The sequence below is a fragment of the Nerophis lumbriciformis genome, linkage group LG04 (genome assembly GCF_033978685.3).
Source record: "Nerophis lumbriciformis linkage group LG04, RoL_Nlum_v2.1, whole genome shotgun sequence".
NCBI lineage: Eukaryota > Metazoa > Chordata > Actinopteri > Syngnathiformes > Syngnathidae > Nerophis > Nerophis lumbriciformis.
The window spans coordinates 12,062,798-12,079,576 of NC_084551.2; the positions used below are offsets into that span (position 1 = coordinate 12,062,798).

The 16,779-nt window shown below is 40.0% G+C and overlaps 1 protein-coding gene across 3 annotated transcripts in view; it reads left to right on the forward strand.

Moving 5' to 3' along the window:
- Positions 1–5,968: 5,968 nt before the first annotated feature.
- spire1b (spire-type actin nucleation factor 1b) overlaps positions 5,969–16,779 on the forward strand; it is a 67,145-nt gene continuing 56,334 nt past the window's right edge. For 2 of the 3 annotated variants that reach the window (XM_061949012.2, XM_061949019.2), the window contains exon 1: positions 5,970–6,477. In XM_061949012.2, coding sequence (XP_061804996.1) covers positions 6,168–6,477 — 310 coding nt within the window. In that variant the 5' untranslated portion in view covers positions 5,970–6,167. Of the gene's footprint in view, positions 6,478–16,779 lie in introns of all 3 variants that reach the window. The other variant, XM_061949005.2, reaches the window with a different exon arrangement.

The following is a 16,779-nucleotide window of genomic DNA, read 5'->3' on the forward strand; positions in this document are numbered from 1 at the left end:
TTACTCACGTTTATGTGGGTAAATGTCAGTTTAAAGTGATTGTCTTTTTCTCGACCATTCCCAGGTTAAGGTTACTGTTGCCATTACTACTATTATTTTTGGGCAGAATCAGTGTGAATGTTACACTATTTTGATGAGTTAATTGATCGCTTGACTTTGCACACATACGGTAGTGCATCTCAATAAGTTAAAGTAATATCTTTGAAAAATTCATTTATTTCAAAAAGTGTAACTCTTGTCTTTTAAAGATTCACTCAACACAAAGAGAAATATTTCAAGAATGTATTTATTTTTTCATAATTTGGATGATCACATCTCTGGCTAATAAACCTCTAAATTCAGTACAACTGGAATCTGAAAAAAAAAATGTATGTAACAATGTATGTTTTGTAAACTACAGGTTTATGTTTTGATCAACAAATGAACTACAACATTTTCCCCACCCATAAATTGGTATTTTGGTTCAAATTGAATTCATGAAATCAAGTAACTAATTTTTTAAAATTGCACCTGCATGCACAGCACTAATAGGAGTATGCCATACTGTACATTCTAGTTTCCATCTGGTACAAAAGAAATACATGTACTGTGTTTGTGGAAGCGTATGTGTGCACGTATGTATGTATGTATGTATGAATCTAGTACAGTATTGCAGAAACTGATACATTTTATGTGTTAAGATTATTGAGTAATTTTGCCTTTAAGTTTTTGATCTTGGTTATAATCAGAACAAAACAAATAGCAAAGAACATTTTAAGCAGACATAAGTCATTTTATGAACTCACTTAGTTGAGAGCTATTTAACATTGTATAAGTACAACAATATAAGACAGTGTCACAATATCAACAAAATAAAATAATTCCCTTATCTCAGTTTTCTTAAATAGTGGAGCGGACCCCTCCAGGGAACATGCTTTATCACTATCATACTTTTAACTCAACCTCGAAATGCTGTGCAATACAAAATGTGCTCATTGTGTTAGGGGGAAAAAAGGCACAAAAATGTGTTAATTAATTTTTGTTTTGTAGGTTAAAGTGTCTCCTGACTTAATGACTTATTACTTAATTATTTTTTTTCAGTATCAAATGGTTCAAGTCAGTCAAAAAATGTTAATAGTTTGAATAAGGATACTTTTTATTTTGTTTCAGGCTAATTGATGCACTTTAAATATTTTCTGTTGGTAATAGTTATTCTTTGGTGTTAATTGATCTTTTTTTTTTTTTTTGTCTTTAATGTTAAGGATGGAATGTTAGGCAAAGGTGTACTTGTAACAATTTATAAACAAATTATACTATTTATTAAGGATGTAAAAAAAAAAGAAGATTTTCGAATGAATCGCGACTCTTATTTGTAACGATTCTTAATCGATTAAAAAAAAAATTCTAAACTTTAAAAAAAAATTTTTTTTTAAGCTGTCCTGTCCAGCCACTCAGGCAAATGATATTGTTGATGTATGTGCTGTACAGATTTACTTTATAATTCTCTTGTTGCTTTATTTGTATTTGACTTGATTAAATGTTTGGGTAGAGTTTTATTAAACAAAACCGGTTTTCCTTGAAGTATAATAGACATGTATCAGCTGTTATCTCTTGTATGGAGGAATGTATAGTTAATCATAAAACTGGCATCCAATGTTATTAAAAAAGTATGGATTTTCAATCGAGAATCGTTTTGAATCAAGAATCGATTCTGAATCGAATCATGTGGTGCACAAAGATTCACAGCCCTGTACCATTTATAGCAGAGCCGGCAAATATTTTGACTTGGGGGCCACATTTAGAGAAAATATGTGTCTGGGGGGCCAATGTATATGTGTGTATAAATTGGATATACACATTTAGCTGTACAAATCTGCTGTACAGTATGGGTGTTTGGGTTCTTTTTTTTCAGGAACGCTAATATTAAAAGTCGCAAGGTCCAATAGAATTCTAAAAAATTATGACAGACCACCTAAAAAAAACGGAATGGAATTTCACGTTGTAAACAAACGCCATTGGTGGATCTACACTTAACATTTACTGTAATGATACCAAGTACAGTAGCGTATCTAGTCGATACTACTAAGATTATGTCAATCTTTTTTGGCATCACAACATCTTCTTTCGTTTTTTTTTTTTTTTGATTATGTTTATGAACTCAGGAAATATGTCCCTGGACACATGAGGACTTTGAATATGACCAATGTATGATCCTGTAACTACTTGGTATCGGATTGATACCCAAATTTGTGGTGTCATCCAAAACTAATTTAAAGCATCCAAACAACAGGAAAATAAGTGATTATTACATTTTAGTAGAAGTGTAGATAGAGCATGTTAAAACAGAAAATAAGCAGATATTTGTCACGGCCCGGGCGCATCACAATGCGCACTCATCTGTACTCTGATGAGCGCACCTCCAAGAGCGCACCTGCGCGTGCCACTCCTGCAGAGGCTGCGCAGGTGCACAGCTGCAACCAATCACCGGCAATCAGCACTCCTGAAGCTGATCATCAGACCTGCCTTCATAAGCCTGTACAACCTGCTATCCCGCGCCAGAACGTAGCGACCTGTCCTGTACAGTAAGCCTACCCAGTCGAGCTCTATGCAAACTCTCCCTCTGTTTCCCTTCCCCTCCGTGTTGATTGTCTCCTGTTTTTCTTGTCGATTCAGCAGCCTCCCTCCGCTCCCGCGTTACGAGCTGTGCGTCTCGTCTCCCCAGCGTTTCCTCTGTTTCCCTGACTGCCTCTTGGATCTCGACCTCCCGCCTGGACACGGACCATCTACGCCTCGCTATAGCCCCCGACTACCTGCTTGTATCACGGATCTACGAGCATGCCCTGCCCCTTTTGGACTTGCCTCTCGCTCAACACTCCGGTAACACTCTACAGCTAATCTCCACACATAGTCTCACACACACACACACACACTCTTTGGATTCGTCACACTCCATTTCCCTGGTTTATTTATATTCCATCCATCCATTTTCTACCACTTATTCCCTTCGGGGTCACGGGGCTGCTGGAGCCTATCTCAGCTACAATCGAGTGGAAGGCGGTGTACACCCTGGAGAAGTCGCCACCTCATCACAGGGCCAACACAGATAGACAGACAACATTCACACTCACATTCACACACTAGGGCCAATTTAGTGTTGCCAATCAACCTATCCCCAGGTGTATGTCTTTGGAGGTGAGAGTAAGCCGGAGTACCCGGAGGGAACCCACGCAGTCACGGGGAGAACCTGCAAACTCCACACAGAAATATCCTGAGCCCGGGATTGAACCCAGGACTACTCAAGACCTTCGTATTGTGAGGCACATCAACTAACCCCTGTCCCACCGTGCTGCCCGTTTATTTATATTATTATTTGTTAGTTATAAATAGTATATATCTAATAAAACATAGAGCTAAATACTACGCCACCCTGTTATCTGTGCCGTCTCCTTCCCCATGTACGTAACAATATTAACAGTAAATGAACAAGTAGATTAATAATTAATTTTTACAGTTTGCCCCTCATAATGTTGACAAAATAACATAATGATAAATGACACAATATGTTACTGCATAAATCAATCAATCAATCAATGTTTATTTATATAGCCCTAAATCACAAGTGTCTCAAAGGGCTGCACAAGCCACAACGACATCCTCGGTACAAAGCCCACATATATGTCACAAACTCCTCAGCAGACTAATTAGGAGCCTTTGTTTGTTTACTTACTACTAAAAGACAAGTTGTCTAGTATGTTCACTAGTTTATTTAAGGACTAACTTGCAATAATAAACATGTTTAATGTACCCTAAGATTTTTTTGTTAAAAAATAAGGCCAATAATGCAATTTTTTGTGGTCCCCTTAATTTAGAAAAGTATCGAAAATAATTTTGGTACCGGTACCAAAATATTGGTATCGGGACAACCCTACTCTCATTCAATTTCTTTGGCTTAATGCTCCCAAAGCACTCTTGTGTCCAAAAAGCTATTTTCTAAGTAACACTAAGTTGGAAAAAACACCTTACATCAGTGGTTCTTAACTTGGGTTCGATCGGTTCGGTGAGTCGGCCTCAGGGGTTCGGCGGAGGTCAAAGACAGACCCGACTCATCGTGTAAATAAAAACTTCTCCCTATCGGCGTATTACGGATACGGCAACAGCAGAAGTCACACTGATTTGCAGGTGTGTAATTTGTTGTGAGTTTATGCACTGTGTTGGTTTTGTTCTTTGAACAAGGTGATGTTCATGCACGGTTCATTTTGTGCACCAGTAAAAAAAACACGGTAACACTTAACACCGTTAATTAGTTGCTTATTAACATGCAAATTAGTAACATATTGGCTCTTAACTAGTCATTATTAAGTACTTATAAATGCCTTATTTGGCATGGCCTTATTATAACCCTAACCAGGGGCGCCGCTAGGGATTTTGGGCCCCATGAAAATAATCTTTACAGGGCCCCCAACACAGTGTCATTATTTTTTCTGTATTATAATTTCATCATCATTAGGGGCCTCTCTGGGCCCCCCTCCATCATGGGCCCCTAGAATCCGTCTCCTTTACCCCCCCTTTTCGGCGCCCCTGACCCTAACCCTCAGGCCCGGCCCTAATCAATCTGGCGCCCTAGGCAAGATTTTAGGTGGCGCCCCCCCACATCGGCAGTGAAGTGTATATACTCACAAGAACCCGAATAGCTTTGTCTTTGACCTTTTTTTTTTTACTTACAACTATACCTAATATATAAAGGGGTGGAAAAGTGACTATTACCTGCAGGGCAAACATTAGCTAACCAGAAGGCAATAACAATGTAAACAAAAAACACCTGCTTAAAAGATCTAATACAAATGTCCCTGAGGAATGTAAGGTGGGAGTACTGTAATTACCTAACGTTACATTATTATTTTCCATAACAATTTAGCCCCCTCCACAATATTAACCCGACGTTAAAACAGAACTAGCTATTTATTGATTAGCAATTGCCGAATCATGTAACATTAGCTTAATGCTAAAAAGCCAGGTTACTATCACATTCTGTAACAGACAAATAATTTCATGTAGGCTAACGTTACCTACCTGCTACCTCTGTCTTTTCTCGTTTCTCCTCTTCTTTTCTCTTGTTTCTTCCCTGGGCACCTGACAGTTTTGGCCGTTTTGACATCTTGTGTTGATTTTTTGATGTGGTGACGTCCAAAAAGAGTCATGATACGGGAAGGGAGGGGGCGCACCGTGCGTGGGGAGGAGGGGGGGGCGTAATGTTGTAACAAATAATATTTCTATTAAATAGGCTTTACTTTGCATTTTAATTAACGTGAGATTATTTTTTGTATTTAGAAATAATAGTAACAACTTTTTTTTTCTTTTTTTTTTCTCCAACATTTGTGGCACTGGCATGGCGCCCCCTGATGGACGGCGCCCTTAGCATTTGCCTATACGGCCTATGCCACGGGCCGGCCCTGCTAACCCTCCAACCCTGGCCCTAACCCTCTAACCCTAAACCTAACCAGATAACTCTAAATTAAGTCTTTTTTACTTAGAATATGTTCCCCATCAGGGGCGCCGAAAAGGGGGAGTAAAGGAGACGGATTCTAGGGGCCCATGATGGAGGGGGGCCCAGCGAGGCCCCTAATGATGATGAAATTATAATACAGAAAAAATAATGACACTGTGTTGGGGGCCCTGTAAAGATTCTTTTCATGGGGCCCAAAATCCCTAGCGGCGCCCCTGTTCCCCATACTAAAGTGTTACCAAAAACATATAACTTTGTCTTGAATTTGAAAAAAAAAAAAACATTTTATTTGTCACTAAAGAAGGGTTCGGTGAATGCGCATATGAAACTGGTGGGGTTCGGTACCTCCAACAAGGTTAAGAACCACTGCCTTACATATTTGTGGGGGGAAATAAACTTTGAAGAAAACTGAAATATCCCGCTGGTATCGACCCCATACTAAAATTATCCCTTGTTATCGACACTGCCGATGTCGGGATCGATCCGCCCACCCGCTAACTGAGGTCTGTAGTCACACGTCGTCTCGTGATCCTCGGCATCAGAACCCCTGAGCGGGCCGAGAGGGTCCACAGTCACACTGCGGGGGATCCGGGAGGAGGACGCGAGTGAACACCAATGTCTTCCCCAGGTTAGCTCTCCCCTCCATCGGCTCGCCCTGCCCTCTCGCTATCGAGATAATGAGAGGATGGCGGAACACGGAGGCGGGCAGCTCGGACTGACGGATGCTGCTGAGCATCAGCACCACAGCGCCATGGCTTCCGCGGAGGATCTGTCGTTGGAGGAGATCCTCGGGCTTTACGGCCAGCCCGTCAACGAGGAGCAGGCTTGGGCCGTGTGCTACCAGTGCTGCGCCACGCTGCTCCAGGAGCACCGGAGGAGGAGGAGAGGCTCCGATGCTGCCCCCACGCAAGCCTACCCGACCAGGATATCAGGACCCGGCGATGTTCGGATTGCCAAAGACGGATCTGTGAGGCTGCACCACCAGAGCTGTGAAGGTAAGCATTGAGTTCTAAACACCCTTCTAGCAAGCATGTGGAGATACTAGTCATTCTAAGTATCATAACAATATACGTAAGTCCGCCTCCACATGACCAGTGACAAACAAAGGAACCCTCAAGTCAGACTTGGGCAAACTAAGGCCCGGGTGCCACATGCGACCGTTAAGCTTTTCAATCTGGCCCGTCGGACATTCCCAAACAATTATTTTTTACATCTTTAAAGGGCTACTGAAACCCACTACTACCGACCACGCAGTCTGATAGTTTATATATCAATGATGAAATCTTAACATTGCAACACATGCCAATACGGCCGGGTTAGCTTACTAAAGTGCAACTTTAAATTTCGCGCGGAATATCCTGCTGAAAACGTCTCGGTATGATGACGTCGGCGCGTGACGTCACGGATTGTGGAGGACATTTTGGGACAGCATGGTGGCCAGCTATTAAGTCGTCGGTTTTCATCGCAAAATTCCACAGTATTCTGGACATCTGTGTTGGTGAATCTTTTGCAATTTGTTCAATGAACAATAGAGACAGCAAAGAAGAAAGCTGTAGGTGGGAAGCGGTGTATTGCGGCCGACTGCAGCAACACAAACACAGTGTTTCATTGTTTACATTCCCGGAAGATGACAGTCAAGTTTTACCATTGGCCTGTGGAGAACTGGGACAACAGAGACTCTTACCAGGAGGACTTTGAGTTGGATGCGCAGATGCGGTACCGTGAGTACGCATGCGGCTGCGGCTTCCAAACATTTGATCGCTTTCCCGTACGTGCGTGTCGCTATGTGCATGTCACGTACGTAACTTTGGGGACTTTGGGGAAATATATGTGCTGTATGAACTTTGGGGAGGTGAACGGTACTTTGGGCTGTGGGATTGAGTGTGTTGTGCAGGTGTTTGAGTTGTATTGGCTGGTTATATGGACGGTAGGGGGGAGGTGTTTGTTATGAGGGATTTGTGGCATATTAAATATAAGCCTGGTTGTGTTGTGGCTAATAGAGTATATATATGTCTTGTGTTTATTTACTGTTTTAGTCATTCCCAGCTGAATATCAGGTCCCACCCGCCTCTCACAGCATCTTCCCTATCTGAATCGCTCCCACTGCCCTCTAGTCCTTCACTCTCACTTTCCTCATCCACAAATCTTTCATCCTCGCTCAAATTAATGGGGAAATGGTCGCTTTCTCGGTCCGAATCGCTCTCGCTGCTGGTGGCCATGATTGTAAACAATGTGCAGATGTGAGGAGCTCCACAACCTGTGACGTCACGCTACTCGTCTGCTACTTCCGGTACAGGCAAGGCTTTTTTATCAGCGACCAAAAGTTGCGAACTTTATCGTCGATGTTCTCTACTAAATCCTTTCAGCAAAAATATGGCAATATCGCGAAATGATCAAGTATGACACATAGAATGGACCTGCTATTCCCGTTTAAATAAGAAAATCGCATTTCAGTAGGCCTTTAAGATGGAAAGTGTAGCTGCCATTATGATGTGCAGTGATGTTTTCAAGTTACCATAAGTCTTGAACTATACAAAGTATTTCAAGGGTTGGAATCTGCGCTTCTGGATGATATACTAGTTACTATGGTAATCTAATTAGTCACTATGATAATATAGTTAGTTACTATGGTAATCTACGTCACAGCAGCTCAGAGGAGGCACCAAGCAGTGTGGGCGGGAAGCGTTTCCACAGACGCGGAAGGAGATTTTCACAACAAAGTTCTAAAGCTTAGTGATATATCAGATTGTAGGTGGGTTTATTTTGTACCCTTCGCGTTTATATTTTTGTTGCGTTTCAGTTTATTGTAAAATATGTCGATCGAAAAATATTTGGTCAATATTCAGTGTTTTATCCTTCATAGAAAATGTAAAATTCCATTATGTTTTTTTAAGGCGGTCTGTCATAACGTTTTTAGCATTCAATCAGACATTATTGTGAGGTTTTGTATTAGTGTTCCTAAAAATAGATATACCGGCCCCCAGACATATTTTCTTCTCTAAATGTGGCCCCCGAGTCAAAATAATTGCCCGGGCCTGCCTCAGGTGCTCTCTTTTATAAGTCTTCTCGGTAACACTTTAGTATTGATGGGGAACATATTCACCATTAATTAGTTGCTTATTAAAGTAACAAATACTTAATGTAGAGTTTATTGGACACGAGGGGAACATATTAGGGTTAGGGTTACTAATAAGCAATGATTCTGAGGTTATTGAGGGAAGACTCTTAGTTAATGGCTTACTGCAGTGTTTTTCAACCACTGTGCCGCGGCACACTGGTGTACCGTGAGATATTGTCTGGTGTGCCGTGGGAGCTTATGTAATTTCACCTAATTGGGTTAAAAATATTTTTTTGCAAACCAGTAATTATAATCCGCAAATGTGCCGTTGTTGAGTGTCTGTGCTGTCTAGAGCTCGGCAGAGTAACCGTGTAACACTCTTCCATATCAGTAGGTAGCAGCATGTAGCTAATTGCTTTGTAGATGTCAGGAACGACGACAATGGTTTGCAGGTAAAAATGCTTGGACCAAAAATAAACTAAAGGCGGGTGCCGCTAAGAAAGCTTAGGGAAGGCTATGCAAAACTAAAACTGAACTGGCTGTAAAGTAAACAAAAACAGAATGCTGGACGACAGCAAAGACTTACAGCGTGTTGAGCAGCAGACGGCGTCCACAAAGTACATCCGTAAATGACATGACAGTCAACAACAAAATAGGAGCGCAAGACAAGAACTAAAACACTACACACAGGAAAACACCAAAAAACTCCAAATATGTCACGACGTCATGTGACAGGTCATGACAGTACACCTACTTTGAGACGAGCTATAGTGATGCATGCTTGGTTATGGTTTGAATTCATATCAAACAATTGCGAGAATGCCTTTTTATTGTCAATATCGGCTGCTGAGTTTAATTTTTTAATGAAACTCTGCTGGTGGCGCGCCTCAGAATTTTTTCAATGGAAAAAAATGTGCCTCGGCTCAGAAAAGGTTGAAAAACACTGGCTTACTGGTTGTATAATAAGGCCATGCAGAATAAGGCATTAATAAGTAATTAATAATGACTCATTAAGAGCCAATATGTTGCTAATGTGCATGTTAATAAGCAACTAATTATAGTGAATATGTGTTCCCCCATACTAAAGTGTTACGGTGTGCTCAATAGTTTTCACATTTTTATCTTCACTTGTTTTGCATCACGTGACTTTCTCATGTATAAAATCCCCTGTGCTTGTCCTGCTGCTTAATAAAATCACATCTCAATGCTCACTGAGCTTTATGTGGGGGAAGTGTGTGATTAATGTGTCTGGCAAGGTGGATACCCATGCAGGCACAAGACGCTGATACAACGTAGTGTGTGTATTTTGGTACCGGTACTAAAATGTTGTCGATAATTTTCGGCACTTTTCTAAATAAAGGGGACCACAAAAAATTGCATTATTGGCTTTATTTTAATAAAAAATCTTACGGTACATTAAACACATGTTTCTTATTGAAAGTTTGTCCTTAAATAAAATAGTGAACATGTATTTTAGTAGTAAGTAAACAAACAAAGGCTCCTAATTTCCAGTCGAGTCATACCAAAGACTATAAAAATGGGACCCATTACCTCCCTGCTTGGCACTCAGCATCAAGTGTTGGAATTGGGGGTTAAATCAACAAAAATGATTCCCGGGCGCGGCACCGCTGCTGCCCACTGCTCCCCTCACCTCCCAGGGGGTGAACAAGGGGATGGGTCGAATGCAGAGGACAAATTTCACTACACCTAGTGTGTGTGTGACAATCATTGGTACTTTAACTTTAATTTAGTCTGCTGACGTATGCAGTAACATATTGTGTCATTTTCCATTCTATTATTTTGTCAAAACTATTAAGGACAAGCGGTAGAAACTGAATTATTAATCTACTTGTTCATTTACTGTTAATATCTGCTTACTTTCTCTTTTAACATGTTCTATCTACACTTCTGTTAAAATGTAATAATCATTTATTCTTCTGTTGTTTGGTACTTTACATTAGTTTTGGATGATACCACAAATTTGGGTATCGATCCGATACCAAGTAGTTGCAGGATCATACATTGGTCATATTCAAAGTCCTCATGTGTCCAGGGACATATTTCCCAAGTTGATAAACATAATATAAATTTTTAAAAAACTTTTGAAAAAATTACGATTTTGTGATGCCAAAAAATATTGACGTAATCATAGTAGTACCGACGACTACCGGACCGGTACTTTTCAGAGGCGGTGTAGTACCAAAAATTATTCATTAATATCGCGGTACTATACTAATACCGGTATACCGTACAACCCTAATACAAAGTTGATTATACATACATGTCCTTTAACACTGACTGTGGAACAACGTTGCAAAATTTGTAAATTGAGACATCGTTGATGTCCGTTGTGGGATCCACGTTGTTGGTTGGGAAATGACCTAATTTCAATGGTCAAATCAACGTCACAACCTGACATTGAATAAACATTGTCAAAAAGCATGTTGTTTCAACGTTGTACAAAACCCAAAACCAGTGAAGTTGGCACTTTGTGTAAATCATGAATAAAAACGGAATACAATGATTTGCAAATCCTTTTCAACCTATATTCAATTGAATGGACTTCAAAGACAAGATATTTAACGTTCGAATTGGTAAACTTTGTTATTTTTTGCAAATAGTAGCTCATTTGGAATTTGATGCCTCCAACATGTATCAACAAAGCTGGCACAAGTGGCAAAAAAGACTGAGAAAGTTGAGGAATGCTCATCAAACACTTATTTGGAACATCCCAAAGGTGAACAGGCTAATTGGGAACAGGTGGGTGCCATGATTGGGTATAAAAGCAGCTTCCATGAAATGCTCAGTCATTCACAAACAAGGATAGGGCGAGGGTCACCACTTTGTCAACATATGCGTGAGCAAATCGTCAAACCGTTAAGAACAACATTTCTCAACGAGCTATTGCAAGGAATTTAGGGATTTCACCATTTAGGGTCTGTAATATCATCAAAAGGTTCAGAGAATCTGGAGAAATCACTGCACGTAAGCGGCAAGGCCATGACATTTGATCCCTCAGGCGGTACTGCATCAAAAACCGACATCAGTGTGTAAAAGATATCACCACATGGGCTCAGGAACATTTCAGAAAAAAAAACTGTCAGTAACTACGGTTCGTTGCTACATCTGTAAGTGCAAGTTAAAACTCTACAATGCAAAGCGAAAGCCATTTATCAGCAACACCCAGAAATGCCGCCGGCTTCGCTGGGCCCGAGCTCATCTAAGATGGACTGATGTAAATTGGAAAAGTGTTCTGTGGCCTGACGAGTCCACATTCCAAATTGTTTATGGAAACTGTGGACGTCGTGTCCTCCGGACCAAAGAGGAAAAGAACCATCCGGATTGTTATAGGCGCAAAGTTGAAAAGCCAGCATCTGTGATGGTATGGGGGTGTATTAGTGCCCAAGGCATGGGTAACTTACACATCTGTGAAGGCACCATTAATGCTGAAAGGTACATACAGGTTTTGGAGCAACATATGTTGCCATCCAAGCGACGTCTTTTTCATGGACGCCCCTGCTTATTTTAGCAAGACAATGCCAAGCCACATTCTGCACATGTTACAACAGCGTGGCTTTGTAGTAAAAGAGTGCGGGTACTAGACTGGCCTGCCTGTAGTCCAGACCTGTCTCCCATTGAAAATGTGTGGCGCATTATGAAGCCTAAAATACCACAACGGAGACCCCGGACTGTTGAACAACTTAACCTGTACATCAAGCAAGAATGGGAAAGAATCCCACCTGGAAAAACTTCAAAAATGACATTGACTTCCAAATACCTGATTCATTTATGATTGTAGACTCTAGCTATTAATTATTAAACACGTAGTTTGTCATCTGAAATATGTTAACATAGCAAGTTAACACTCTGCTCCAACAATGGTAAGTACTGTCTCGGTCCCACATGACAGTCTGGGTTTTTCTGTGTTTGGTATTTCTTGTTTTGGTAATACATCCCTGTTGGACTCTTTGTTTTTGCTGCACCTTCACTTTCTGCTTTGTTTCTATTGGTTAATCAAGTCTATTTATGTCAGTCCTTCTCAAATAATTGGGCGCCATAATATGTGTGTGTTACGCAATAACGTAATAGGGTATATCTTGACCCATACAGATAAATAAATAAACATTCACTTCAGGAGCGGGTGGGAAACGTGAAAAAATATTGTCCCCTTGAAAAATGTAACTGTGAACTAGTGTTGTCCCGATACCAATATTTTGGTACCGGTATCAAAATGCATTTAGAAACTTTTCGGTATTTTTTTAAATGAAGGGGACCACAAAAAATTGCATTATTGGCTTTATTTTAACAAGAAATCTTAAGGGTACATTAAACATATGTTTCTTATTGCAAGTTTGTTCTTAAATAAAATAGTGAACATATGAGACATCTTGTATTTTAGTAGTAAGTAAGCAAACAAAGGCTCCTAATTTAGCTGCTGACATATGCAGTAACATATTGTGTCATTCCCCATTCTATTATTGTGTCAACATTATTAAGGACAAGTGGTAGAAAATGAATTATTAATCTACTTGTTCATGTACTGTTAATATCTGCTTACTTTCTCTTTTAACATGTTCTATCTACACTTCTGTTAAAATGTAATAATCACTTATTCTTCTGTTGTTTGATACTTTACATTAGTTTTGGATGATACCACAAATTTAGGTATCAATCCGATACCAAGTATTTACAGGATCATACATTGGTCATATTCAAAGTCCTCATGTGTCCACGGACATATTTCCTGAGTTTATAAACATCATATAAATAAATAAAAAAAAGAAGATTTTGTGATGCTAAAAATATTGTTGTAATCATAGTAGTATCGACTTGATAGGGGGGTGTGAGAGTCAATAGCGTAATAGCATCTTTAGTGTTAGCAAATAACTATTTTGACACATACAGATGAAAAAAAAAAACCCATTAACTTCAGGGGGGCGTGAAAACATTCTGTTCCCTTTGGGGGGAACAGAATGTTTTACTAGCCAGCACTGGATTATTGCGTTTTGTCAGTGCGCGTGAGTTACTTTGCTGCCGCTATGTACTAGTCTTTATGCTATCCAAGTAAATAATTACATTATTTGACCTGCACGCCGCCTTCTGTCTCTGCATCCTGGTGCCACATCATCGGCCGACGTGACAACTAGGACGTTGTAAAAAAAATAAAAAAATTGTGTTGACATTACTGTACCTGGTCCTTTTCTTTCGTCTTTTCCCATTCCTGACTGCCTTAATCTTTTAGACATTGGGATTATGCAATATTAACAAGGTGGTGACACAATAACTGACTTTGAATAAGACTGGAAATAATCCACAAAGTCAGGGAAATTGCAGGAATAGTGTGAGCACAGACCAGCAGGGTTATGAATGGACTTAGGCCTCTAGTTCACGTTATGTCATCCCGTCAGATTCAATCCAACTCGCTTATTGACCCCTTCGCCAGTGGTTCTCAAACTTTTTTCACCAAGTGCCACTTCAGAAAACACTCTGCTTTTCAAGTACCACCATAATGACCAACATTAATGTACAGTAGCAGAGTAAGCCTATGTATTCATTGAAAAGAAGGCATAGGTTTTATTTAACATGTACATTTGATATGTTTGGCCACTATAACATTACACACAGTTTGAACAGTAACACTGTGTTTGAATATAGGAAAATAAAACACTGTACTTTAATGAAGTGAGTCGTACCACAGTTTGGGAATCCCTGTCCTATGTCATAGGTACAGTGCAATAAAACACCTAGCAACTTATTATTAAATGATGTTGCTGTGGGTTTATGTGATATTTCAAAAAAACAGTTAAAACCAGGGGTGTCAAACTCAAATACAGAGTGGGCCAAAATTTAAAACTGAACAAAGCCGCGGGCCGAGGTTGAACAAATTAACCTTTTAATAGGGACCCAAACAAGTTTTGCATTGAATATTGAACAAGCAAGGCTTATATAACTTTATAGTGACATGCAAAATCGAGTTTCAAATAATAATAATAATAATAATTCAAAAATATCAATAGCATATCAAATACAATTTAAATAAAAATTGAATGCCTCTTTTCTATTTGCAGCCTTCTGAGGTAAATATCAAAACAAACTTTTTCCACAGGCTAATAATACATTTGAAAATAAAATAACAATAATGAATGAATCAAACATTCAAGCCTTGCAGTAGCAAGAGAAAGTGTATGAATAAAACGTTAATTATTGCTCAGTTTGCTACACTGTTTTGCTTTAGCACTGAATATGGAACAAGCAAGGCTTATATAACTTAATAGTGCAAAGTCAACTTTCAAAAAACAAACGAAAAAACATCAATGGTATATTAAATAAAATGTAAATAAAAAATGGAATGCCTCTTTTCTATTTGCAGCCTTCTGAGGTAAATATCAACATTAACTTTTTCCACAGGCTAATAAATTTGAAAATAAAATAACAATGAATAAATCAACCATTCAGGCCTTTTTACTGCTCAGTTTGCGACACACTGATCTAATCTGATGTGCCCAAGCCAGATACCTGGCATCTTTTCTGGGATGCTAGTTCATTAATGTCGGGGCTCAGGTGGGCGGGGTTGGGGGGACGGGGTTTGGTGGTAGCGGGGGGTGTATATTGTAGCGTCCCGGAAGAGTTAGTGCTGCAAGGGGTTCTGGGTATTTGTTCTGTTGTGTTTATGTTGTGTTACGGTGCGGATGCCGAAATGTGTTTGTCATTCTTGTTTGGTGTGGTTTCACAGTGTGGCGCATACTTGTAACAGTGTTAAAGTTGTTTATGCGGCCACCCTCAGTGTGACCTGTATGGCTGTTGATCAAGTATGCCTTGCATTCACTTATGTGTGTCTAGAAGCTGCATATATCATGTGACAGGGGCCGGCACGCTGTTTGTATGGAGGAAAAGCAGACTTGACGACAGGTTGTAGGGGACGCTAAAGGCAGTGCCTTTAAGGCACGCCCCCAATATTGTTGTCCGGGTGGAAATCGGGAGAAATTCGTGAGAATGGTTGCCCCGGGAGACTTTCGAGAGGGGCACTGAAAATTGGGAGCGTTAGCAAGTATGAGTATTAGCGGTGAATGCGGTGTTACAGCTCTAATGTTAATTTGATATTGCCTCAAGGGCCAAATGAAATTACACGGCGGGCCAAATTTGGCCCGTGGGCCAGAGTTTGACACCCATGATTTAAACAACATTTAGATGGGGCCCCCTAACATTTGTCCATACTGGCAATACCCAGAGCCTCTGGAGACATGTACTTACTGTATCGTCGACATATTCCAGATGATGTCCAACTGCAAGTCTGTCATGCTTATGCTTTATTGGTTTGTGGTAATAGCTCACAAGCTAAGTGCTAAGAGCTGCCTGACTAATTGCCTATCTATCTGTCTGTCATGGAGGCCCAAGGGAAGTATAAAGAGTAAGCGCACATACACACACGTAGATGTGATGATGCAGCTCATATACTGTACCAAATTTAAGCCTTTGCAAAAATAAGAATGCTCATTTCGACTGACCTTACCAGAATGTATTACCTTAAGAATGTTTGTTATTGTGATTGTCGTTGGCAGCTGTTCGAACTGCACTGCATCGTACTGAGAGCTGTTTGTGATACAGTATTTAGCTTGCGTCATCATATTAGTGACATGAGTAAGGAAAATCAAAATAATACACACTCACTACAACCACGATAGTACACGCTTTGTTAAATGAACCTTTATCTGACCGTCCAAACATACAACCCTTGGACTTGAAATATGTTTGTAGTTTTAAGTCCGTTTATACCAGTGGTGTGCCGTCAAGGCCAGCAAGGCCTTCTCTGCTGGCCTAACACGATCATAATTAAAGATACAATTATTTTTTTATTTACTTTCCCTACATATCTAAAAGTATTCATATTCTCTTCATGTCATATTATGCTCCTTCAAGTGCTGTTGTTTTTAATGTTTGATGTTCGTGTGGCTTAGATTTTATTGCAGTTTTTCTAATGCCGGCAAACACACCGTTCGTGCCTGAAAGGTGATTGGCCGAGAATGAGGAAGCAATGTGGTGTGCGTGTGTCAGAGGAAGCGTAGACTCACAGAGACGAAAGTTTTTGTACGGCAGGTAAAACCTGCGGGAATTGTGCCGTTTGTTATCATAAGATTGGTATTTAAGGCTGCAGCTAACGATTATTTTTCTATCGATTAATCTATAGATTATTTTTTTCGATTAATCGGTTAATCTATAGATTATTTTTTTCGATTAATCT